Genomic DNA, 24884 nt, shown 5'->3' with positions numbered 1-24884 from the left:
TGCTCGTTCAGTAGAATTACAGCGAATGTCCTGGAGACATGCGTGTGTGCGCGCCCACGCTGTCCAGGTCCTCTGTGCAAGAAGATTCAGCGTGTGTGTGTGTGTGTTATAGTTGAATCTCAGGTGCAGGGATGAGCAACAGCAGGTATATAGTGTGTGTGTGCGTGCGTGTCTGTGTCTTGTGTCGTGTGTGTGCGTGCAAGCATGTGTCTGTGCATACATAATATTGACCATGTGAATGTGTGTGTGCTCTCTCAGGAGACCCAGGACTCCTCTGCTGTGCTGTGGTTGGATGAGATCCAGGATGCCATACTGACGTCCAACAAGGATTCCCAGGAGGCCTTGCAGTGTAAGAATCTCTCTCTCATCCAATAGGAAGACACGATAGCTATCCTGCAATGATTTCACAACAATACTACCTCTGCACATACTGTTTATTGCAGACTTACCCATCACTATCATTGTCATGTTTATTTATATAATGTTCTTATATCACTATTTGCACTTTTGGTTAGATGCTAAACTGCATTTCGTTGTATAGTACTTTTACTCTGCGATGACCAAAGTTTAATCAGGGGCGCTTAGGTGGCGTAGTGGGTTAAGACCATGTAACCGCAGGGTTCCCGGTTCGATGTCCTGCTTGTCATCCCTTCTCTCTCTCTCTTACCCATCCTTCCCGTCATAATCTATACTGTCTATCAATAAAAAGAAAAATACAAGTGGGACTGCCCCACTCTGAAAAAACAAGTTTTATTTTAATTTTTTATAAATAGAAGTTTAATTTAATCTAGCTGTTCCACTGTATTCCTTCTGGTTCTAGGAGAGATTATGAATGATTCCTCCTCATAATCCTCTTTCTTTCTTTCCTCCCTGCGTAGTCTCCCAGTCCATCCAGGCCATCAACCAGGCGGTGGACGGTGGCGAGGCGGCCCAGACCCTGGCGGCCCTGCGCTCCCCTGGGGTAGCCCTCTACGGAGTCACCCCCGAGTGTGCCCAGAAGTACCAGGACGACCTGGCCAAGATCAAAGAGGACAAGAAGAAGGATGGTGAGAGGAGAAGATGGATGGATGGATGGAAGGAATGATGGATGGATGGATGGGTGGAGGAGGGATGGATGGATAGGTGGAGGAGAGATGGGTGAATGGTGGGAGGGATGGTGGGAGGAGGGATGGATGGATGGATGGATGGATGAATGGATGGTGGGAGGGAGGGATGGATGGAGGAGGGATGGATGGATGAATGGATGGGTGGAGGAGGAGGCATGGATGGATGGATGGATAGATAGATAGATGGAGGGATGGAAGGATAGAGGGATGGATGGACAGATTGATGGATAGATCACTTGTAATGCGTCCGTGCTCGTTGCCTAGGTGACAACGGCAGTGAGTGGATGAAGCACTGGGTGAAGGGGGGACACAACTACTACTACAACATGAAGACCGGAGAGGGCACCTGGGTGGAGCCAGAGGGCTTCCTGCAGAACAACAGCCAGCTCAACAAGGAAGACATCCAGGTACAGTACGTTAGCCTAGCACAGAGATAGACATCCAGGGAGGTTGGCCTAGCCTAGCACAGATAGACATCCAGGTAGACTAGCCTAGCACACAGATAGATATCCAGGGGGGCTAGCCTAGCACATATGGACATCCAGGTAGACTAGCCTAGCACACAGATAGACATCCAGGTAGACTAGCCTAGCACACAGATAGATATCCAGGGGGGCTAGCCTAGCACATATGGACATCCAGATAGACTAGCCTAGCACACAGATAGACATCCAGGTACAGGGGAAGCTAGCCTAGTGCACAGATAGACATGCAGGTAGGCTAGCCTAACCTAGTGCACAGATAGACATGCCGGTAGGCTAGCCTAGCCTAGCACAGATAGACATCCAGTCATGGATGCACAGACTTCATTGTGCTTCAGTGTGTGAGTTGTGCACCACGTGTGTGACTGGTAATCTTTGTTGTCCCATCAGTCCGTGGTGTCCGGGGTAACCTCCGCCTATAACCGGGATCAGCTGTGGCGAGCCAATGAGAGCCTGATCGCCAAGCTGCAGGCGGGTTGCCGTGGCTACCTGGTGAGGAAAGGCCTGAAGGAGCGAGTCGACTTCCTGAAGTCACAAGACCCAGCAATCACCTGTATACAGGTACGGTATACATTGTGTGTTTGTGAGAGTGTGTGAGATTGTTTGTGTGAGTGTGTGAGAGTGTGTGACAGTGTGTGAGAGTGTGTGTGTGAGAGTGTGCGAGTGTGAGTGTGTGTCATACACCACTGTGTGAGTGTGTGAGAGTGTGTGTGTGAGTGCGTGCGCGAGTATGTGTGCGCGTGCGTGTGTGTGTGTCTCATACACCACTGTGTTTCTAACTGGGTTAGAGTCCAGTCCATTTACTTAAATGCAATTGACCCTCATCCCCGGTCTATAAACCCATCATCCACTCAGGGCTGCAGCGCTCCTCTTAAAGCAGGAGGCCATTAGAGCTGCAGCGCTCCTCTTAAAGCAGGAGGCCATTAGAGCTGCAGCGCTCCTCTTAAAGCAGGAGGCCATTAGAGGAGATGATGTATCACCTGTGGGCTTCCCTGCTGCTTTCAAAATAACCCCGGAGCTTGTTACAGTTACAGGGGTTAATCTAGGAAGTCTCAGGGACGGCTGCTCCACTCTCTGACTGTCCCTACTGATCTCTCTGACCTGCCCTGACCCTTCCTCACCTCTGACCCTTCACCTCCCTGCTCCCTGATAGGCTCACTGGAGAGGCTACAAGCAGAGGAAGAACTTCAAGAACAGGAAGCAGTTCCTGAAGGACCACAGCGAGGAGGCTGTGAAGGTGATGGCCCCGCCCACATGGCATAATACATAGTAGTACTGCACCTTATCAATACATAGTAATACATAGTAATGCATAGTAATAGAGCTGCACCTTATTAATACATAGTAATGCATATATATATACATACAGCTGCACCTTAATAATAATATATTTTATTTGTATAGCACTTTTCCTGCAAATGTTGCAGCTCAAAGTGCTTTGTTGCACTTTAATGTCCATGGTGTGTTGTTGTTGTTTCAGCCTCCTTTTTAGATTAGATTGTAGATTAGATTCAACTTTATTGTCATTGCAAAGTACCAGACAACGAAATGCAGTTCAGCGTCTAACCAGAAGTGCAAATAGTGATTTGACATGATATAAAAACATGATAGTGTTGGTGATAGGTACAGTATGGGAAGTACGGTAGTTTAGAGGTTTATACAGTTATGAGCTATGTACAGTTATGGTAGATGTACAGTTATGGTAGATGTACAGATGTATAAATAGTGGCTATATCAAATATTGTATTGTTTTTATTGAGAGCAGGGGAGGCTGGGCTCATTGTAATGCATGGAATGAGGAATGCATTACATGCAATACGTCCTCTGATTTCTACCTCTTCTAGCCTCCCCTGATTAAGAGGATATGGACTAGATTATAGGATATATTGACAATATTATATTATTATATATTATCAATATTATATATTGATCTAAGTCTGGTCTACTAGAGTTCATGGTGGACAAAAAACAACAACATTGTTTTGGAAATTGTATTAGTACTCATTAGTATTAATTTGTTTTGCATTTTCAGATCCAAGCAATGGTTAGGATGCAGCAAGCTCGCAAGAAGTACAGAGACCGTACAAAGTACTTCAAGGATCACGTGAGTTTACCATATCCCTCTGAGAGCGTTACATAATCATTCAGAATGATTCAAATATGAATATTTCATCCTTCAAGAACTTTCTTTAGTTTTGAGCTCATTAAGATGAAAACGCTAAGAAAAACATAGTGGTCGTTGCGTAATCAAAGCAACTGTCAACTCCAGTAGTCTGCCATGACGCATCCATTGACGCGTCCTTTAATCTCTGTCCTCGGTGCTGTAACGATGGTATATTGCTCATTAAGCACTGTGTAAATGTAGAAAGTCATCTACACTCTGACTCATAGCAGATTAACCGCGGTATTGTTTGTCTCTCTGCGTACGGTATTGATTAGGGAAGTGATTGCTCTTTGCTCTGTTTCAGATCAATGATGTGGTGAAGATTCAGGCCTTTATCAGAGCCAACAAGGCCAGAGATGACTACAAGACCCTCAGTGAGTATGATAGGGAGAGACTGCACTTTCACCATGCTAGATGAGGATGCTGGATGTCTATCTGTGCGCTAGGCTAGCCTTCTGTACCTGGATGTCTATCTGTGCGCTAGGCTAGCCTTCTGTACCTGGATGTCTGCAATGTCCGATCACACTTGGCATCCATCATGTTGCATTCGTTGCCCGACATCATCCAACCCCCCGGCTCTCTCTCTCTCTCTCTCTCTCTCTCTCTCTCTCTCTCTCTCTCTCTCTCTCTCTCTCTCTCTCTCTCTCTCTCTCTGTCTCTGTCTCTGTCTCTGTCTCTGTCTCTGTCTCTGTCTCTGTCTCTGTCTCGCGCTCTCTCTCTCTCTCTCTCTCTCTCTCTCTCTCTCTCTCTCTCTCTCTCTCTCTCTCTCTCTCTCTCTCTCTCTCGCTCGCTCTTCTTGTGATTCACCTGGAGGGTGTGGCCCGGAGCAGGAAGACCCAGTCTTTGTTCTCACTTCCTCTTACCAAGATCATGCTATAGAGAATGCTCCTGTTTTGTTTGACACAAATTTTCATTTATATTCTGAACATCTAAGTTTTGTGTTCATTTATTAGTTGTAATAAATATTGCTTGACTTTTGGGAAAACAACTTCTGTGGACTTTTTTGGGGATATAGAGAGTCAGAAATTTTTGCTCCGCCACCATAGTGGTTATCCATAGGAAAGGAATGAACCATTACACTCTCTCTCTCTCTCTCTTGCAGTCAACGCTGACGACCCTCCCATGGCGGTGGTGCGCAAGTTCGTCCACCTGCTGGACCACAGCGACCAGGACTTCCAGGAGGAGCTGGACCTGATGAGGCTCCGGGAGGAGGTGGTCACCAACATCCGGTCCAACCAGCAGCTGGAGAACGACCTGAACCTGATGGACATCAAGATCGGCCTGCTGGTGAAGAACAAGATCACCCTGCAGGAGGTGGTGTCTCACAGCAAGAAGCTGACCAAGAAGAACAAGGGCCAGCTGTCCAACCTGATGATGATGAACAAGCAGAGAGGAGGCCTCAAGGCCCTCAGCAAGGAGAAGAGGCTCAAACTGGAGGCCTACCAGTACCTCTTCTACCTGCTACAGGTACAGTAACACACAGACACACACAGACACACACACACACACACACACACACACACACACACACACACACACACACACACCGGTCCTGCCTTTGGCAAACAAACACAAAGTACACCTACTGTATATCGCGTGTCCAGCCAGCCAGCCAGCCAACCAGATGATCTGAAAGACAAATTCTCATCCCCGGATGGACGATAATCTATAATCTGTGTATCTAATCTAAACCGGACCCCACCCTTTTTGCACCGTACCAGTGAACTCTCATCTAACCCTGGTACTGTCGCTCCCCCCCCCCCCCCCCCCCCAGACGAACCCCACCTACCTGGCCAAGCTGATCTTCCAGATGCCCCAGAACAAGTCCACCAAGTTCATGGACTCTGTCATCTTCACCCTGTACAACTACGCCTCCAACCAGAGGGAGGAGTACCTGCTCCTGAAGCTCTTCAAGACCGCCCTGCAGGAGGAGATCAAGTGAGCCAATGAGACGCTTTCAGACACTTAGTCAATAGTGATGCATCAATAGTGATCTGTATTGTAGCTGTGTAGTCCTTTTTTATATAAGCAGATGCTATGATTTCATCAGACGCTCCAAGTCTGTAATCGATATCTAATCAAAAGTTGTTTGTCAGTTTACCGAGGGCAGAACAATTTGCTGGTCCCACAAGGGGCCGTATGAACTGTGAATTATAATTGAGCGAGTCTAGGACGGTGATCGTCCCTCCTGGTCCTGTAGAGCTGCAGTCCTGCAGGCTTTTGTCCCAGCTCAGCACTGACATGACTAATTCAACTGATTCTAACTAATCAAAGTTTTGATGATCGGTCACACTTGGCTGGGACGAAAAACCAGGACCCACTGCAGCTCTCTGGGACCAGGGTGGAGCATCATTGGTCTAGACCAGTGGTTTTCAACCCTCTCCTCGGGGACCACCAGCCGTTCCACATAATATGTTTATTTATGTATATTTGATCTGTTCCACCACCAGCACACCTGATTCAACTAATCAAGTACAAATCCTAATTGCTTTTCACTTGATTAGTTGAATCAAGTGATTCCCCGAGGAGAGGGTTGAAAACCACTGGTCTAGAGGCTTCATGAGTGATACTCGCTAGTCACTACAGCTTGTGACAGTTTAGATGACATAGTGACAGATCTATTGTACCATCCCAACATGGTAATGTCTCACATTGTGTGAAACGGTGTGTCGAATGAAGAGTGTAACATGAAAGGGCGTGACGTCCGTGTCCTCAGGTCCAAAGTGGACCAGATTCAGGAGATCGTCACGGGCAACCCCACCGTCATCAAGATGGTGGTGAGCTTCAACCGGGGGGCACGGGGCCAGAACGCGCTGAGGCAGATCCTGGCGCCCGTCGTCAAGGAGATCATGGACGACAAGACGCTGAACATCAAGACGGACCCCGTGGACATCTACAAGAGCTGGGTCAACCAGATGGAGACGCAGACCGGAGAAGCCAGGTAGAGAGAGAGAGAGGATTCAATCATAGAAATTTGCAAACTAGAACTGAAATTATAGTTTTTGAAGTCAACTGACTGTCTTTCTCCCTATTTTTCTCTCTCTTCCTCTCTCTCCCTCCCTCCCTCCCTCCCTCCCTCTCCCTCCCTCTCTCTCCCTCCCTCTCTCTCCCTCCCTCTCTCTCCCTCTCTCCCTCCCTCCCTCTCTCTAACAGTAAGCTGCCCTACGACGTGACCCCAGAGCAGGCCATGAGTCACGAGGAGGTGAGGACGCGTCTGGAAGCTTCCATCAAGAACATGAGGACCGTCACAGACAAGTTCCTCTCCGCCATCATCGTCTCCGTGGACAAAATCCCGTACGTGTCGGGGGGGGGGGGGGGGGGGAGACTACTATTTCTAGTTTTTGATTTGAGTTAAATCCTGAATCTGTCAAGTGAGGAGTCCCACTCACTCATGTTGTGGTGTGCCTCAGGTATGGGATGCGTTTCACCTCCAAAGTGCTGAAGGACACCCTCCATGAGAAGTTCCCAGATGCCACGGAGGATGAGCTCCTGAAGGTTTGTGTGTTCCCACCTTGACGTGTGCACGTTGCTACTTAACTAGCTTTACACGGTTCCACTGCTCATCCTGGTGGGCTTCACTTGCTCTCACTCTTATTTACTGGATCCTCTCTCTCTCTCTCTCTCTCTCTCTCTCTCTCTGCCTCTGTCCCACCACCTCTCTCTGTCCTCCCTCCTCACGTTTACACTCCCTCTTTTTTCCCGTTTCCTTCCTCGTCCCTCTCTTCCTGATTGGCCTGCTCCAGCCTCCTCTCCTCTCTTCTGTGGGGGTGTGCTCTCCCTCTCTCTGCCCGCTCAGCCAAGGTGAGCCACACCTCTCTCTCTCTCTCTCTCTCTCTCTCTCTCTGCTCTCCCCCTCTTCCCTTCAGACATACAGGCCGCGTCCCAATTCTTTCCCTTATCTCCTTCCCCTCACGGCTACCATTAGTAATAAACTGGTTATCGCTACACTTCTCAAGTCCAATATAATTTGGTCATTAAGGAAATGAGACTGCAAAACATTGTCGTTTAGAATGATTGGGACACAAAGCAAATTTGAATATGACACAACACAAATATGATCCGAATATGACCCGTCCAGTTGTTGAACGTATGCCGCGTCGCTGTGCTTCAGATCATAGGAAACCTGCTGTACTATCGCTACATGAACCCGGCCATCGTGGCGCCGGACGCCTTCGACATCATCGACCTGTCGGCGGGGGGTCAGCTGACCACCGACCAGCGGAGGAACCTGGGCTCCATCGCTAAGATGCTGCAGCACGCGGCGTCCAATAAGATGTTCCTGGGGGACAACGCCCACCTGAACCCCATCAACGAGTATCTCAGCACCTCCTACCAGAAGTTCAGGTGGGGCTGACGTACCTGTCTGTCTGTCTGTCTGTGTGTACCTGTCTGTCTCTCTGCAGGTCTGTCTGTCTCTCTGCAGGTCTGTATGTCTGTTTTTCTCTCTGTCTGTCTGTCTGTCTGTCTCTCTCTCAGCAGGTATTTCTGTCTGTGTCTCTACAGGTCTGTCTGTCTTCCACATAGTTTTTTCTCTTTCTTCATCCACCTCTTCATTGTCTTCTTCCCTTTGTAACCTCCTTTTGGAGATTTATTTTTATTCACTGTTGCGTACCCTCCTCTCACCTCCGCTCCCCTCTTCTCTCCCTCTGTAGACGTTTCTTCTTGGCAGCATGTGAAGTCCCCTCGTTGGAGGACAAGTTCAATGTGGACCAGTACTCCGACCTGGTCACGCTCACCAAGCCTGTGATCTACATCTCCATCGGAGAAGTCATCAACACACACACGGTCAGTCTCTCTCATTCACTTCTCTCTCTCTCTCTCTCTCTCTTTCTGTTTCCCCCTCTCTTTCTCTCACACACACACACACACACACACACAAACACACACAAACACACACAAACACACACACACACACACACACACACACACTACAAAGGAGTCATTTGATGTGGTTAGCGGTTATTGTCTTCTTCTTCGGTGACTGAGCGTTCTGTCTGCACCGTTCCCTCCCAGCTGTTGTTAGACCACCAGGACGCCATCGCCCCAGAGCACAACGACCCCATCCACGAGCTGCTGGAGGACCTGGGGGAGGTGCCCACCATCGAGGCCCTCATCGGTGGGTTCAGGCATTCACATTTACATTTTTGGCATTTTAGCAGACGCCTTATTCCAAAGCGACTTACAATCAATACATTTGACTAAGCAAGTGAATCATCAATCCACCAGTCGTAGCAGGAGGAGTAATCTAGCTCAGGTCCGGGGCCATTGGCAGTCTCCGTGAGACAGAGAAACAGTACAGGGGGGGCAGTAGAAGTCTTGGGGGGGACAGTATAGGGGAAAAGCGGGTGTCTCAGGAGACGCAATGCTGGGGGTAGTAAATGTTTCAGGAGGAGCAGTTAAGGTGTAACCTGAAGAGATGGGTCAGACGAATCACATGGTTCCCCCAATAGACTTTCTGTTCAAACCAATCATGTATATGTTATTTTAAGCGGGGTCTAGGACCCTAGTCAGATCTAGTGACTAACATAATGCGATGTTGCTAGTGTGGGACGTCATGTTGATGTAAGAATCCACCCCTAGAACACACAAGGTCCCGTGGAGGCTGGTGGAGGTAGACATCGGAGGACAGGCTCATTGGAATACATGGAACGGAATGAGGAACGGTACCACACAACGAGCCTGTCCTCCAATTCCTACCGCCACCAGCCTCCCCTGACGAGCGCCTGGACGTCCAACTCTCGTCCTCTACTTCTGTACGCCCCGACCGACCCTGACTCTCTCTCCCTCCCCCCCCCCCCTCTCCAGGTGAGAACCCCCTCCCCCCCGGAGACCCGAACAGGGAGATGATGGGGAAGACGGAGGTGTCCCTCACCCTCGCCAACAAGTTCGACGTCCCCGGAGAGGCCAACACTGAGATGGACGCCAGGACCCTCCTGCTCAAGTAAGAATCTAGGGGCGGGGAGGGGGGCCCTAAACTTCCATCAGCTAGGGGTGCATCATGGGAAGATCCCGTGTTCACATGTCTCTGATAGGACTGCGTCCCGTGTGAACTGTGAAGACACTAGGGCTCCTCTCAGTCTAATCAGGGTCTAGGCTGGTGGAGGTAGAAATCATTCCATTGCATTTAAATAAGCCTGTCTTTCCGAGCAGCGCTTGAATACAGCTGCAGTAATAACACTTTTATCTGTATCTTTTTATTCATTGTCTTATTATGTTGTTAAATGTTTATCTATTTATTTTCTATATATACGTATGTATCTATTATCTTATTATCTTTTTTATTTTTTTCTTTCTTACTATCCTTCTTTTTCTGTACTATATTTTTTAATGCTATATGTAAAGCACTTTGAATTGCCCCTGTTGTATGAAATGTGCTATACAAATAAACTTGCCTTCCGATGTCTACCTCCACTAGCCTTCACTGAGCCCAATGCAGGTGCTCGGTGGAAGCCATCACTGTGGTACTGTGTGTGAGCCTTCCAACCCTCTCTCTCTGTCCCTGCGCAGCACCAAGAGGCTGATCGTGGACGTGATCCGTTTCCAGCCGGGGGACACCCTCACTGAGATCCTGGACTCCGCAGCCAGCCCCGAGCAGGTCAGACACTGAGCGTACTGAGATATACATTTCCGAAGGTGTCGGACAAGCGTTTTTTGCTGCAGTCCCGTGAATGTAGTAATCTTAACACTTAATCAGCCAGGAGTGATTAAAACATTTTTTTATATCTTTGCACTCGATCAAATTTCAGAACCTTCCTTTCATGACTTTTCCTAGATATGTGCGTTCTACCACCCAGTATCCTTACATTTTCAAAAATCACATCAAGCTAATATAAAACTATTTTGCAGTTTTTCTGTGTAGGAAGCAGTCTATTTTACAAGCGGCCAACTAGTGGTCATTGTGTGTAAATAGCAGCTTCACATTGTAAAAGAAGGGGTGACCCCCGAGGCGGCCTTTTTAGTAGGTAAAAAGGCACAGCTGTTCTAGTGAGACCGTAACACAACAACAGCCAGCGGTCGGTCGTATACTTTCCCCTAACAACAACACAGCTAACTAACGTCCTGATCGGCTCACCAACACAGGAACTGGAGTACCAGCGCGCGATGCAGAGGAGGGCCATCCGGGACGCCAAGACGCCAGAGAAGATGAAGCAGGCCAAGCCGGTGGTGGACGACAGCCTGACGCTGCAGGGGAAGAAGGACAAGATCCGTAGCAACCTGCAGAGGCTGGCCGAGCTGGGCAAGGTGCACCCCGAGAAGCGCTACCAGGACCTCATCAACGACATCGCCAAGGTGTGTGTCGTGTGTGTGTGTGTCGTGTGTGTGTGTGTCGTGTGTGTGTGTGTGTGTGTTTGTCGTGTGTGTCGTCTGTTGTGTGTGTGTGTGTCGTGTGTGTATTAATAAGCGTGTGTGTGTTTGTCGTGTTTGTGTGTTTGTCGTGTGTGTGTCGTCTATCGTGTGTGTGTGTCGTGTGTGTATTAATAAGCGTGTGTGTGTTTGTCGTGTTTGTGTGTTTGTCTTGTGTGTGTCGTCTATCGTGTGTGTATTAATAAGCGTGTGTGTCGTGTGTGTATTAATAAGCATGTGTGTGTTACAGGACATCAGAAACCAGCGGCGGTATCGCCAGCGGAGGAAGGCAGAGCTGGTGAAGCTCCAGCAGACCAACTCCGCCCTCAACTCAAAGACCACCTTCTACAACGTGCAGATCGACTACTACAACCAGTACATCAAGACCTGCATGGACAACCTGGCCAGCAACAAGGGCAAGTGAGTGGCCTTTCACCTCGTACTGCATCACACTGTTATTACAGTTGGTTTTTTTGTGTCCTATATCCCTGGTTGCTTTCTCCTTTTGGCTGAAGCTCTTAGTGGCCTGCCTGTTGTTGTTGTCGCCGTCGTCGTCGTTGTTATTATTATAATACTCTCCATCTCTGTAAGGCTAAGGAAAACAGGGTGAGGGCTGCAATGGAATCCAGCAATTATCAGTTATTATTGGCATGTTTTCTGTTGGTTTTTGTTACTAACTGTAATATTAACTTGAGGGACCTTCCTTTATAAGAGCTAGAAAGTATTCTGGCTGTGTACAGGGTGTCTGCGGTGTGAGTGTGTCAGACAGTGTTTGGACAGATGTGGTTCTCTCTCTCTCTCCAGGCCGTCTAAGAAACCCGGGGCCGACACCAAGACCAAGAAGAGTAAGCAGGTGTCTCAGAAATACACCGCGGCTCGCCTCCACGAGAAGGGGGTGCTGATCGAGATAGAGGACCTGCAGACCAACCAGTAAGTTCCACACCAACAACAACAACAGCAACAACAACAAATACCCCAAAGTCTGTGTCAACATTTTTACAACATTTGAATCTCGTTTTATGGGTGTTTTTGTATTCAATTGCGTAACAATAACGACCAGCGCTACTGCACAACGATGTACAGTGTGTGAACCTGTACGGCGGGGGAGGCTGGGGGAGGTAGAAATCGGAGGACGAGCCTACGAGACATTTCTACCACCAACAGCCTCCACCGGCGTACTGTATGAACTTGTTGAACTACGTACCTGCATGACTTACAGCACCATTTATGATTTGCACACACTTGTGATTTGGCCCTGTGCCCTCCGTTTCGACTTGCCCCTATAATCCTCAACCTGCATAGTGACACTACACACCATGCAGGGCCGATCTGCACCTGCTCACGGAGAGACCACACCAACACAAACACACTCCTAACCGCTCAACCCAGGGCAGGACTCACTGTTCTGTATGGAAACCAGTTGTACTGTACTGTTCTATTGCATCACCAGATGAGTTCATTGATTTGGTGATCTATGGATCTCTCTGTTCTGAGAGGGGACCGTAGTACACACCTTGGGGTGATTTATTTGCAGAGCAGGCTTGAACCTGAGGGAGATGCTTCTCTGAAATTAATGGGTCTTCTTCTTCTTCTTCTTCTTTGTACTCCCTGTCTCCTCCCAGGTTCAAGAATGTTATCTTTGAGATCTCTCCATCAGAGAGTGTGGGGGTGTTCGACGTGAAGGCCAAGTTCATGGGAGTCCACTTGGAGACGTTAATGTTAGAGTACCAGGTACCGTATATTATTTATTATAATATTTTTCTCCCTGCAAACGGCCTTTCCCACTTCCTCCATACTTTAAATCAATCAATCAAATGTATTTGTATCTGGGTGTTTAGTGGCTTGGCACACTGTCAATCTCTACTGTGTCTCTCCCAATAAAGCAGAAATGCCCTAAAAAAATATATTATTTTTTTAAAAATTGTATTTATTTGTATTGTGCATTTCGCAAAGACAATTGTCTCAATGTGCTTTACAACAAGAAGAATACAAACAATATAAACATAAATACAATATCTAACTAAAGCTAAAAGTCATCCTTTGCTCTTACTTACTCGTGGTGGGAGACATCTGTTCCCCTAGGCGGTGTGGGTTTAGATATCAAAACCATCGCTTGATTGTGATCACAATCGGTTGAACAGTTCAGATTGTGATTCTGAACTGTTGTGAATTGAATTGACTTAAAAGTCAATGAATAAAAAGATAATAATGGTATTCTGTCTTTCTCTCAGGACCTCCTGCAGCTCCAGTATGAAGGCGTGGCCGTGATGAAGCTCTTCGACAGGGCCACCATCAACGTCAACCTGCTCATCTTCCTGCTCAACAAGAAGTTCTACGGCAAATAGAGGGATGAGACAGAGCGAGAGAGAGAGAGACGGAAGAAGGGGCTACAGACACTGTTGAGAACGGAACAACCCACTTACAGAGACATGCTAAAAGCCTGGCCCCATCTCCCCCTGATCTCCTCTGGGTTCCCCCTCCCCCTCTGCACTACTCTAGATACACCTTTGAGTCGTTTATGTGCCTTATTCACCGTATGGTATGTGCCTTATTCTCCATGGGAAAGTCCTAAGAGCATGCCAGCGACCATGGAAGCCTGCTGGAGTCTTTTTGCTTGTTTAGCGTATTTGTGGTCAAATGGTCAAAGGTCTAAGAAATCTTTTATTATATCGTTATTAGTTTACTTGGAATATTCGCAAACTATGAATATTTGCATGAGCTTGGAATATCCGTAGAATGTATGTTTTATGTAAATGAGACTGTGTTTTATTTCTTTTCTTTTTTTTAAGAAATACGCTAGGCTAGTCAAAAGGAACTGTCCCTTTACCATGCCTGGCTCATCGGACATATCTATATGCAAGCTGTAGGCCCGGCCTCAGCCTCTCCTTCACCAATACCAAAGTGCTATTATATATTATACAGGGGTAATGTGTCCTCTCAGACCTGCTGTACTATCCCTCCCCCCTCCCTCCCTTTATCCTAGCTCTTCTACCAGGTCACAAAAGCATGACACATAGGAAAGAGACATAGATACTTGACGCCGATGCACTTCCAGCACATCAAACATTTGCTGTATGCATGTTCATCGATATTCCCTGATTTCTGATAACGTTGTATTGTTATTTTTCACAGGCTTCAGTTCAGGCATAGCTAAAGAGGGGAATTTCTTTTCCAAAGGCTCTCCTTCCTTGTATCTGAAACACAGTTCAAGAGACACATGTTGATGATGTCATGCTAGCAGTATAGCTTTAAATATCCTGCAAATCTACTATAAGCATAGGAAGTGGTCTATCCAAGTAGAGACTAAAGTGAACATTCCGTACAGAAGAGAAAGATGTTTTATCATGCTTTTTGTTGAATACATTTATAAGCAACAACTGTCCTTATTTATATTTTAAGTGTTGTCAGTCCTCCAAACCTACAGTACTAGTTAACGTCTAGAAAGTTAAGGACACGGAAACGTTGTAGGGAACTTGCCAGTCCGTTTCTGTAATCATTAGCTAAACATGGTAGGTTATGGTAGCCAGCTATTACGCTGTGCTAACGCCCCCACAGATTTATCTAGATCACTGATCGCTCCAAATGCAACCACGGTATAATCACTTCGGTCTAGAGTACAGTATTATGGCATAATGCATACTGTACAAGCTACTTTGTGCGTCCAGTAGATTTTACTCTCACTATTTCTGACCGAAAGAAACATTTTTTTCGACCTTAAATCATTGTAGCATATTTAGGCGTGTCTCAAGAAAATGTGATATACTGCCCTCTATGAGATGTCAATTTTTCATAGTGCATCCCTGGATTGATGTTGTGTAACACTGGCTTCTGCCAGGATGTAGTAAGCAGATCATGCTCTTTCTGTGCTACAGTATGTGTTTCCCTCATTTACAGTCCATTGAATGAATTTACATGTTTTAAAATAATAAAGCTTTATTATTGCAATATGTTATATTTTTTCACTTATATATTTATTTTTAATGTAGTTTAGTTTATTTGACCATTTTAAAACCAACCATTTCATATATTAAAAAATATATATATATACATGTACATTATACAACTCATAGAGGATAATACACAATACAGTCCAGGGCTTATTGTGTCCTCTTTAATTATTCCTATGTAAGGGTTCTAGTTGTGAAATACCTTTGGTACCTTTATCGGCCAAAGCATTCGTAATTTTAGGATTTATTGTCATGTAGAGCCATGAACTTAAGTACATTGTGTTATGGCTGGAGTTTCGCACTCCTGAGGACATCACTCAGTTTCCCAAAAGCTTTGTAGCTAAAGAAGCTCATTAGTAAGGGAAACATATGAAAATCTGCGAAGTAAATCGTTACCAAAAAATGTCTTCACCAATGTGTTTCTAAAGGTGTGTAATAACATGTCCTAAAAGGTTGAAATTCAACTCCTGTGGGAAACCTCATTAAAAAACTGCTCAAAGTTGGGGTACCGATAACCGATTTTCAAAAATTCGAAAATGCTTAAATTGGACTTGAGTAACTTTTGAGGGGTCAAACTAGGCATTTTTCATGATTCTGAGTTGATTGCAAGAATTTATTTGTCACCAAGACCACTTCCTGGTAGAGAAACTGCCACGCCCTTTTTTTCCCCATTTACATATACATTTATTTAAATTAGCTGCATAATACTCAGAGTGGAGGTGGTAGTGGAGGTGGTAGTGGAGGTGGTAGTAGAGGTGGTAGTGGAGGTGGTAGTGGAGGTGGTAGTGGAGGTGGTAGTAGAGGTGGTAGTGGAGGTGGTAGTGGAGGTGGTAGTAGAGGTGGTAGTGGAGGTGGTAGTGGAGGTGGTAGTGGAGGTGGTAGTGGAGGTGGTAGTAGAGGTGGTAGTGGAGGTGGTAGTAGAGGTGGTAGTAGAGGTGGTAGTGGAGGTGGTAGTGGAGGTGGTAGTGGAGGTGGTAGTGGAGGTGGTAGTGGAGGTGGTAGTGGAGGTGGTAGTAGAGGTGGTAGTGGAGGTGGTAGTGGAGGTGGTAGTAGAGGTGGAGGTGGAGGTGGTAGTGGAGGTGGTAGTAGAGGTGGAGGTGGAGGTGGTAGTAGAGGTGGTAGTAGAGGTGGTAGTAGAGGTGGAGGTGGAGGTGGTAGTGGAGGTGGTAGTAGAGGTGGTAGTGGAGGTGGTAGTGGAGGTGGTAGTAGAGGTGGTAGTGGAGGTGGTAGTAGAGGTGGTAGTGGAGGTGGTAGTGAAGGTGGTAGTGGAGGTGGTAGTGGAGGTGGTAGTAGAGGTGGTAGTAGAGGTGGTAGTAGAGGTGGTAGTGGAGGTGGTAGTGGAGGTGGAGGTGGAGGTGGTAGTAGAGGTGGTAGTGGAGGTGGTAGTGGAGGTGGTAGTGGAGGTGGTAGTGGAGGTGGTAGTAGAGGTGGTAGTGGAGGTGGTAGTGGGGGTGGTAGTAGAGGTGGTAGTGGAGGTGGTAGTGGAGGTGGTAGTGGAGGTGGTAGTGGAGGTGGTAGTGGAGGTGGTAGTAGAGGTGGTAGTAGAGGTGGTAGTAGAGATGGTAGTAGAGGTGGTAGTGGAGGTGGTAGTAGAGGTGGTAGTGGAGGTGGTAGTAGAGGTGGTAGTAGAGGTGGTAGTAGAGGTGGTAGTAGAGGTGGTAGTAGAGGTGGTAGTGGGGGTGGTAGTGGAGGTGGTAGTGGGGGTGGTAGTAGAGGTGGTAGTGGAGGTGGTAGTGGAGGTGGTAGTAGAGGTGGTAGTAGAGGTGGTAGTGGAGGTGGTAGTGGAGGTGGTAGTGGAGGTGGTAGTAGAGGTGGTAGTAGAGGTGGTAGTAGAGGTGGTAGTAGAGGTGGTAGTGGAGGTGGTAGTGGAGGTGGTAGTAGAGGTGGTAGTAGAGGTGGTAGTAGAGGTGGTAGTGGAGGTGGTAGTGGAGGTGGTAGTGGAGGTGGTAGTAGAGGTGGTAGTAGAGGTGGTAGTAGAGGTGGTAGTAGAGGTGGTAGTGGAGGTGGTAGTGGAGGTGGTAGTAGAGGTGGTAGTAGAGGTGGTAGTGGAGGTGGTAGTGGAGGTGGTAGTGGAGGTGGAGGTGGAGGTGGTAGTGGAGGTAAGGTAGTAGAGGTGGTAGTGGAGGTGGTAGTGGAGGTGGTAGTAGAGGTGGTAGTGGAGGTGGTAGTAGAGGTAGTAGAGGAGGTGGTAGTGGAGGTGGTAGTGGAGGTGGAGGTGGAGGTGGTAGTGGAGGTAAGGTAGTAGAGGTGGTAGTAGAGGTGGTAGTGGAGGTGGTAGTAGAGGTGGTAGTGGAGGTGGTAGTAGAGGTGGTAGTGGAGGTGGTAGTGGAGGTGGTAGTGGAGGTGGTAGTAGAGGTGGTAGTAGAGGTGGTAGTGGAGGTGGTAGTGGAGGTGGTAGTAGAGGTGGTAGTGGAGGTGGTAGTGGAGGTGGTAGTAGAGGTGGTAGTGGAGGTGGTAGTGGAGGTGGTAGTGGAGGTGGTAGTAGAGGTGGTAGTAGAGGTGGTAGTAGAGGTGGTAGTAGAGGTGGTAGTGGAGGTGGTAGTGGAGGTGGTAGTGGAGGTGGTAGTGGAGGTGGAGGTGGTAGTGGAGGTAAGGTAGTAGAGGTGGTAGTGGAGGTGGTAGTAGAGGTGGTAGTGGAGGTGGTAGTAGAGGTGGTAGTGGAGGTGGTAGTAGAGGTGGTAGTGGAGGTGGTAGTGGAGGTGGTAGTGGAGGTGGTAGTGGAGGTGGTAGTGGAGGTGGAGGTGGTAGTGGAGGTAAGGTAGTAGAGGTGGTAGTGGAGGTGGTAGTAGAGGTGGTAGTAGAGGTGGTAGTGGAGGTGGTAGTAGAGGTGGTAGTGGAGGTGGTAGTAGAGGTGGTAGTGGAGATGGTAGTAGAGGTGGTAGTAGAGGTGGTAGTAGAGGTGGTAGTAGAGGTGGTAGTAGAGGTGGTAGTAGAGGTGGTAGTAGAGGTGGTAGTAGAGGTGGTAGTAGAGGTGGTAGTGGAGGTGGTAGTGGAGGTGGTAGTAGAGGTGGTAGTAGAGGTGGTAGTAGAGGTGGTAGTGGAGGTGGTAGTAGAGGTGGTAGTGGAGGTGGTAGTGGAGGTGGTAGTAGAGGTGGTAGTGGAGGTGGTAGTAGAGGTGGTAGTAGAGGTGGTAGTGGAGGTGGTAGTAGAGGTGGTAGTGGAGATGGTAGTAGAGGTGGTAGTAGAGGTGGTAGTGGAGATGGTAGTGGAGGTGGTAGTGGAGGTGGTAGTAGAGGTGGTAGTAGAGGTGGTAGTGGAGGTGGTAGTAGAGGTGGTAGTAGAGGTGGTAGTAGAGGTGGTAGTGGAGGTGGTAGTAGAGGTGGTAGTGGAGGTGGTAGTAGAGGTGGTAGTAGAGGTGGTAGTAGAGGTGGTAGTGGAGGTGGTAGTAGAGGTGGTAGTAGAGGTGGTAGTAGAGGTGGTAGTGGAGGTGGTAGTGGAGGTGGTAGTAGAGGTGGTAGTGGAGGTGGTAGTAGAGGTGGTAGTAGAGGTGGTAGTAGAGGTGGTAGTGGAGGTGGTAGTAGAGGTGGTAGTAGAGGTGGTAGTAGAGGTGGTAGTGGAGGTGGTAGTGGAGGTGGTAGTAGAGGTGGTAGTGGAGGTGGTAGTGGAGGTGGTAGTGGAGGTGGTAGTAGAGGTGGTAGTGGAGGTGGTAGTAGAGGTGGTAGTAGAGGTGGTAGTAGAGGTGGTAGTGGAGGTGGTAGTAGAGGTGGTAGTGGAGGTGGTAGTAGAGGTGGTAGTAGAGGTGGTAGTAGAGGTGGTAGTAGAGGTGGTAGTAGAGGTGGTAGTAGAGGTGGTAGTAGAGGTGGTAGTGGAGGTGGTAGTAGAGGTGGTAGTAGAGGTGGTAGTGGAGGTGGTAGTAGAGGTGGTAGTGGAGGTGGTAGTGGAGGTGGTAGTAGAGGTGGTAGTAGAGGTGGTAGTAGAGGTGGTAGTAGAGGTGGTAGTAGAGGTGGTAGTGGAGGTGGTAGTAGAGGTGGTAGTGGAGGTGGTAGTGGAGGTGGTAGTAGAGGTGGTAGTAGAGGTGGTAGTAGAGGTGGTAGTAGAGGTGGTAGTAGAGGTGGTAGTAGAGGTGGTAGTGGAGGTGGTAGTGGAGGTGGTAGTAGAGGTGGTAGTAGAGGTGGTAGTAGAGGTGGTAGTAGAGGTGGTAGTAGAGGTGGTAGTAGAGGTGGTAGTAGAGGTGGTAGTGGAGGTGGTAGTAGAGGTGGTAGTAGAGGTGGTAGTGGAGGTGGTAGTAGAGGTGGTAGTGGAGGTGGTAGTGGAGGTGGTAGTAGAGGTGGTAGTGGAGGTGGTAGTAGAGGTGGTAGTAGAGGTGGTAGTGGAGGTGGTAGTAGAGGTGGTAGTGGAGGTGGTAGTAGAGGTGGTAGTGGAGGTGGTAGTAGAGGTGGTAGTGGAGGTGGTAGTAGAGGTGGTAGTGGAGGTGGTAGTAGAGGTGGTAGTGGAGGTGGTAGTAGAGGTGGTAGTGGAGGTGGTAGTAGAGGTGGTAGTAGAGGTGGTAGTAGAGGTGGTAGTAGAGGTGGTAGTGGAGGTGGTAGTAGAGGTGGTAGTGGAGGTGGTAGTAGAGGTGGTAGTAGAGGTGGTAGTAGAGGTGGTAGTGGAGGTGGTAGTAGAGGTGGTAGTAGAGGTGGTAGTAGAGGTGGTAGTGGAGGTGGTAGTAGAGGTGGTAGTAGAGGTGGTAGTGGAGGTGGTAGTAGAGGTGGTAGTGGAGGTGGTAGTAGAGGTGGTAGTGGAGGTGGTAGTAGAGGTGGTAGTGGAGGTGGTAGTAGAGGTGGTAGTAGAGGTGGTAGTGGAGGTGGTAGTAGAGGTGGTAGTGGAGGTGGTAGTAGAGGTGGTAGTAGAGGTGGTAGTGGAGGTGGTAGTAGAGGTGGTAGTGGAGGTGGTAGTAGAGGTGGTAGTGGAGGTGGTAGTAGAGGTGGTAGTAGAGGTGGTAGTAGAGGTGGTAGTGGAGGTGGTAGTAGAGGTGGTAGTAGAGGTGGTAGTGGAGGTGGTAGTAGAGGTGGTAGTGGAGGTGGTAGTAGAGGTGGTAGTGGAGGTGGTAGTGGAGGTGGTAGTGGAGGTGGTAGTAGAGGTGGTAGTAGAGGTGGTAGTAGAGGTGGTAGTGGAGGTGGTAGTGGAGGTAGGTAGTAGAGGTGGTAGTAGAGGTGGTAGTAGAGGTGGTAGTGGAGGTGGTAGTGGAGGTGGTAGTAGAGGTGGTAGTAGAGGTGGTAGTGGAGGTGGTAGTGGAGGTGGTAGTAGAGGTGGTAGTAGAGGTGGTAGTGGAGGTGGTAGTGGAGGTGGTAGTGGAGGTGGTAGTGGAGGTGGTAGTAGAGGTGGTAGTAGAGGTGGTAGTAGAGGTGGTAGTAGAGGTGGTAGTGGAGGTGGTAGTAGAGGTGGTAGTGGAGGTGGTAGTGGAGGTGGTAGTAGAGGTGGTAGTAGAGGTGGTAGTAGAGGTGGTAGTAGAGGTGGTAGTAGAGGTGGTAGTAGAGGTGGTAGTAGAGGTGGTAGTGGAGGTGGTAGTGGAGATGGTAGTAGAGGTGGTAGTAGAGGTGGTAGTAGAGGTGGTAGTAGAGGTGGTAGTAGAGGTGGTAGTAGAGGTGGTAGTAGAGGTGGTAGTGGAGGTGGTAGTAGAGGTGGTAGTAGAGGTGGTAGTAGAGGTGGTAGTAGAGGTGGTAGTAGAGGTGGTAGTAGAGGTGGTAGTAGAGGTGGTAGTGGAGGTGGTAGTGGAGGTGGTAGTGGAGGTGGTAGTAGAGGTGGTAGTAGAGGTGGTAGTGGAGGTGGTAGTGGAGGTGGTAGTAGAGGTGGTAGTAGAGGTGGTAGTGGAGGTGGTAGTGGAGATGGTAGTGGAGGTGGTAGTAGAGGTGGTAGTAGAGGTGGTAGTGGAGGTGGTAGTAGAGGTGGTAGTGGAGGTGGTAGTAGAGGTGGTAGTGGAGGTGGTAGTGGAGGTGGTAGTAGAGGTGGTAGTGGAGGTGGTAGTGGAGGTGGTAGTAGAGGTGGTAGTAGAGGTGGTAGTGGAGGTGGTAGTAGAGGTGGTAGTGGAGGTGGTAGTGGAGGTGGTAGTAGAGGTGGTAGTGGAGGTGGTAGTGGAGGTGGTAGTGGAGGTGGTAGTGGAGGTGGTAGTAGAGGTGGTAGTGGAGGTGGTAGTGGAGGTGGTAGTAGAGGTGGTAGTGGAGGTGGTAGTGGGGGTGGTAGTAGAGGTGGTAGTGGAGGTGGTAGTAGAGGTGGTAGTAGAGGTGGTAGTAGAGGTGGTAGTAGAGGTGGTAGTAGAGGTGGTAGTAGAGGTGGTAGTAGAGGTGGTAGTAGAGGTGGTAGTGGAGGTGGTAGTGGAGGTGGTAGTGGAGGTGGTAGTGGAGGTGGTAGTGGAGGTGGTAGTAGAGGTGGTAGTAGAGGTGGTAGTGGAGATGGTAGTAGAGGTGGTAGTGGAGGTGGTAGTAGAGGTGGTAGTGGAGGTGGTAGTGGAGGTGGTAGTGGAGGTGGTAGTAGAGGTGGTAGTGGGGGTGGTAGTAGAGGTGGTAGTAGAGGTGGTAGTGGAGATGGTAGTGGAGGTGGTAGTGGAGGTGGTAGTAGAGGTGGTAGTAGAGGTGGTAGTGGAGGTGGTAGTAGAGGTGGTAGTGGGGGTGGTAGTGGAGGTGGTAGTAGAGGTGGTAGTGGAGGTGGTAGTGGAGATGGTAGTGGAGGTGGTAGTGGAGATGGTAGTAGAGATGGTAGTGGAGGTGGTAGTAGAGGTGGTAGTGGAGGTGGTAGTGGAGATGGTAGTGGAGGTGGTAGTGGAGGTGGTAGTAGAGGTGGTAGTAGAGATGGTAGTAGAGGTGGTAGTGGAGGTGGTAGTGGAGGTGGTAGTAGAGGTGGTAGTGGAGGTGGTAGTAGAGGTGGTAGTGGAGGTGGTAGTAGAGGTGGTAGTAGAGGTGGTAGTGGAGGTGGTAGTAGAGGTGGTAGTGGAGGTGGTAGTGGAGGTGGTAGTAGAGGTGGTAGTGGAGGTGGTAGTAGAGGTGGTAGTAGAGGTGGTAGTGGAGGTGGTAGTGGAGGTGGTAGTGGAGGTGGTAGTAGAGGTGGTAGTAGAGGTGGTAGTGGAGGTGGTAGTGGAGGTGGTAGTAGAGGTGGTAGTAGAGGTGGTAGTAGAGGTGGTAGTAGAGGTGGTAGTAGAGGTGGTAGTAGAGGTGGTAGTAGAGGTGGTAGTGGAGGTGGTAGTGGAGGTGGTAGTGGAGGTGGTAGTGGAGGTGGTAGTAGAGGTGGTAGTAGAGGTGGTAGTAGAGGTGGTAGTGGAGGTGGTAGTGGAGGTGGTAGTAGAGGTGGTAGTAGAGGTGGTAGTAGAGGTGGTAGTAGAGGTGGTAGTAGAGGTGGTAGTGGAGGTGGTAGTGGAGGTGGTAGTGGAGGTGGTAGTAGAGGTGGTAGTAGAGGTGGTAGTGGAGGTGGTAGTGGAGGTGGTAGTGGAGGTGGTAGTGGAGGTGGTAGTAGAGGTGGTAGTGGAGGTGGTAGTGGAGGTGGTAGTGGAGGTGGTAGTAGAGGTGGTAGTAGAGGTGGTAGTGGAGGTGGTAGTAGAGGTGGTAGTAGAGGTGGTAGTGGAGGTGGTAGTGGAGGTGGTAGTAGAGGTGGTAGTAGAGGTGGTAGTAGAGGTGGTAGTAGAGGTGGTAGTAGAGGTGGTAGTAGAGGTGGTAGTAGAGGTGGTAGTAGAGGTGGTAGTAGAGGTGGTAGTAGAGGTGGTAGTGGAGGTGGTAGTGGAGGTGGTAGTGGAGGTGGTAGTGGAGGTGGTAGTAGAGGTGGTAGTAGAGGTGGTAGTAGAGGTGGTAGTAGAGGTGGTAGTGGAGGTGGTAGTAGAGGTGGTAGTGGAGGTGGTAGTGGAGGTGGTAGTAGAGGTGGTAGTAGAGGTGGTAGTGGAGGTGGTAGTGGAGGTGGTAGTAGAGGTGGTAGTAGAGGTGGTAGTAGAGGTGGTAGTAGAGGTGGTAGTAGAGGTGTAGAGGTGGTAGTAGAGGTGGTAGTAGAGGTGGTAGTAGAGGTGGTAGTAGAGGTGGTAGTAGAGGTGGTAGTGGAGGTGGTAGTAGAGGTGGTAGTGGAGGTGGTAGTGGAGGTGGTAGTGGAGGTGGTAGTAGAGATGGTAGTGGAGGTGGTAGTAGAGGTGGTAGTAGAGGTGGTAGTAGAGGTGGTAGTAGAGGTGGTAGTGGAGGTGGTAGTGGAGGTGGTAGTGGAGGTGGTAGTAGAGATGGTAGTGGAGGTGGTAGTAGAGGTGGTAGTAGAGGTGGTAGTGGAGGTGGTAGTGGAGGTGGTAGTGGAGGTGGTAGTAGAGGTGGTAGTGGAGGTGGTAGTAGAGGTGGTAGTGGAGGTGGTAGTGGAGGTGGTAGTGGAGGTGGTAGTAGAGGTGGTAGTGGAGGTGGTAGTAGAGGTGGTAGTGGAGGTGGTAGTAGAGGTGGTAGTGGAGGTGGTAGTGGAGGTGGTAGTGGAGGTGGTAGTAGAGGTGGTAGTGGAGGTGGTAGTAGAGGTGGTAGTGGAGGTGGTAGTGGAGGTGGTAGTGGAGGTGGTAGTAGAGATGGTAGTGGAGGTGGTAGTAGAGGTGGTAGTAGAGGTGGTAGTGGAGGTGGTAGTGGGGGTGGTAGTGGAGGTGGTAGTAGAGGTGGTAGTGGAGGTGGTAGTAGAGGTGGTAGTGGAGGTGGTAGTGGAGGTGGTAGTGGAGGTGGTAGTAGAGGTGGTAGTGGAGGTGGTAGTAGAGGTGGTAGTGGAGGTGGTAGTGGAGGTGGTAGTGGAGGTGGTAGTAGAGATGGTAGTGGAGGTGGTAGTAGAGGTGGTAGTAGAGGTGGTAGTGGAGGTGGTAGTGGGGGTGGTAGTGGAGGTGGTAGTAGAGGTGGTAGTAGAGGTGGTAGTAGAGGTGGTAGTGGAGGTGGTAGTAGAGGTGGTAGTGGAGGTGGTAGTGGAGGTGGTAGTGGAGGTGGTAGTGGAGGTGGTAGTGGAGGTGGTAGTAGAGATGGTAGTGGAGGTGGTAGTAGAGGTGGTAGTAGAGGTGGTAGTGGAGGTGGTAGTGGGGGTGGTAGTGGAGGTGGTAGTAGAGGTGGTAGTAGAGGTGGTAGTAGAGGTGGTAGTGGAGGTGGTAGTAGAGGTGGTAGTGGAGGTGGTAGTGGAGGTGGTAGTGGAGGTGGTAGTGGAGGTGGTAGTGGAGGTGGTAGTAGAGGTGGTAGTAGAGGTGGTAGTAGAGGTGGTAGTAGAGGTGGTAGTAGAGGTGGTAGTGGAGGTGGTAGTGGAGGTGGTAGTGGAGGTGGTAGTGGAGGTGGTAGTAGAGGTGGTAGTGGAGGTGGTAGTAGAGGTGGTAGTGGAGGTGGTAGTAGAGGTGGTAGTGGAGGTGGTAGTAGAGGTGGTAGTAGAGGTGGTAGTAGAGGTGGTAGTAGAGGTGGTAGTAGAGGTGGTAGTAGAGGTGGTAGTAGAGGTGGTAGTGGAGGTGGTAGTAGAGGTGGTAGTGGAGGTGGTAGTAGAGGTGGTAGTGGAGGTGGTAGTGGAGGTGGTAGTAGAGGTGGTAGTGGAGGTGGTAGTAGAGGTGGTAGTGGAGGTGGTAGTAGAGGTGGTAGTGGGGGTGGTAGTAGAGGTGGTAGTGGAGGTGGTAGTGGAGGTGGTAGTGGAGGTGGTAGTAGAGGTGGTAGTAGAGGTGGTAGTAGAGGTGGTAGTAGAGGTGGTAGTGGAGGTGGTAGTGGAGGTGGTAGTGGAGGTGGTAGTAGAGATGGTAGTGGAGGTGGTAGTAGAGGTGGTAGTGGAGGTGGTAGTAGAGGTGGTAGTAGAGGTGGTAGTGGAGGTGGTAGTGGGGGTGGTAGTGGAGGTGGTAGTAGAGGTGGTAGTAGAGGTGGTAGTAGAGGTGGTAGTAGAGGTGGTAGTAGAGGTGGTAGTGGAGGTGGTAGTG

The 24884-nt window shown here is 49.3% G+C and overlaps 1 protein-coding gene across 1 annotated transcript in view; it reads left to right on the top strand.

The window, feature by feature from the left end:
• Positions 1-13441, top strand: part of iqgap1 (IQ motif containing GTPase activating protein 1) — a gene marked incomplete at its 3' end in the record, with an annotated part of 38850 nt that extends 25409 nt beyond the window's left edge. Inside the window, exons 16-37 of the mRNA XM_080538817.1 lie at positions 259-349; positions 879-1046; positions 1371-1513; positions 1979-2149; positions 2742-2825; positions 3621-3692; positions 4057-4126; positions 4855-5219; positions 5527-5690; positions 6469-6693; positions 6906-7046; positions 7163-7247; positions 7864-8096; positions 8405-8537; positions 8766-8868; positions 9558-9693; positions 10260-10347; positions 10833-11042; positions 11347-11516; positions 11901-12026; positions 12719-12827; positions 13328-13441. Coding sequence (XP_080394943.1) covers positions 259-349; positions 879-1046; positions 1371-1513; positions 1979-2149; positions 2742-2825; positions 3621-3692; positions 4057-4126; positions 4855-5219; positions 5527-5690; positions 6469-6693; positions 6906-7046; positions 7163-7247; positions 7864-8096; positions 8405-8537; positions 8766-8868; positions 9558-9693; positions 10260-10347; positions 10833-11042; positions 11347-11516; positions 11901-12026; positions 12719-12827; positions 13328-13441 — 3201 coding nt within the window. The remainder of the gene's footprint in view (positions 1-258; positions 350-878; positions 1047-1370; positions 1514-1978; positions 2150-2741; positions 2826-3620; positions 3693-4056; positions 4127-4854; positions 5220-5526; positions 5691-6468; positions 6694-6905; positions 7047-7162; positions 7248-7863; positions 8097-8404; positions 8538-8765; positions 8869-9557; positions 9694-10259; positions 10348-10832; positions 11043-11346; positions 11517-11900; positions 12027-12718; positions 12828-13327) is intronic.
• Positions 13442-24884: the final 11443 nt, after the last annotated feature.

Source organism: Nansenia antarctica, assembly GCF_963989245.1.
Source record: "Nansenia antarctica genome assembly, chromosome: 9".
Taxonomy (NCBI): domain Eukaryota; kingdom Metazoa; phylum Chordata; class Actinopteri; order Argentiniformes; family Microstomatidae; genus Nansenia; species Nansenia antarctica.
This window is presented reverse-complemented; position numbering and strand designations above follow the sequence as displayed.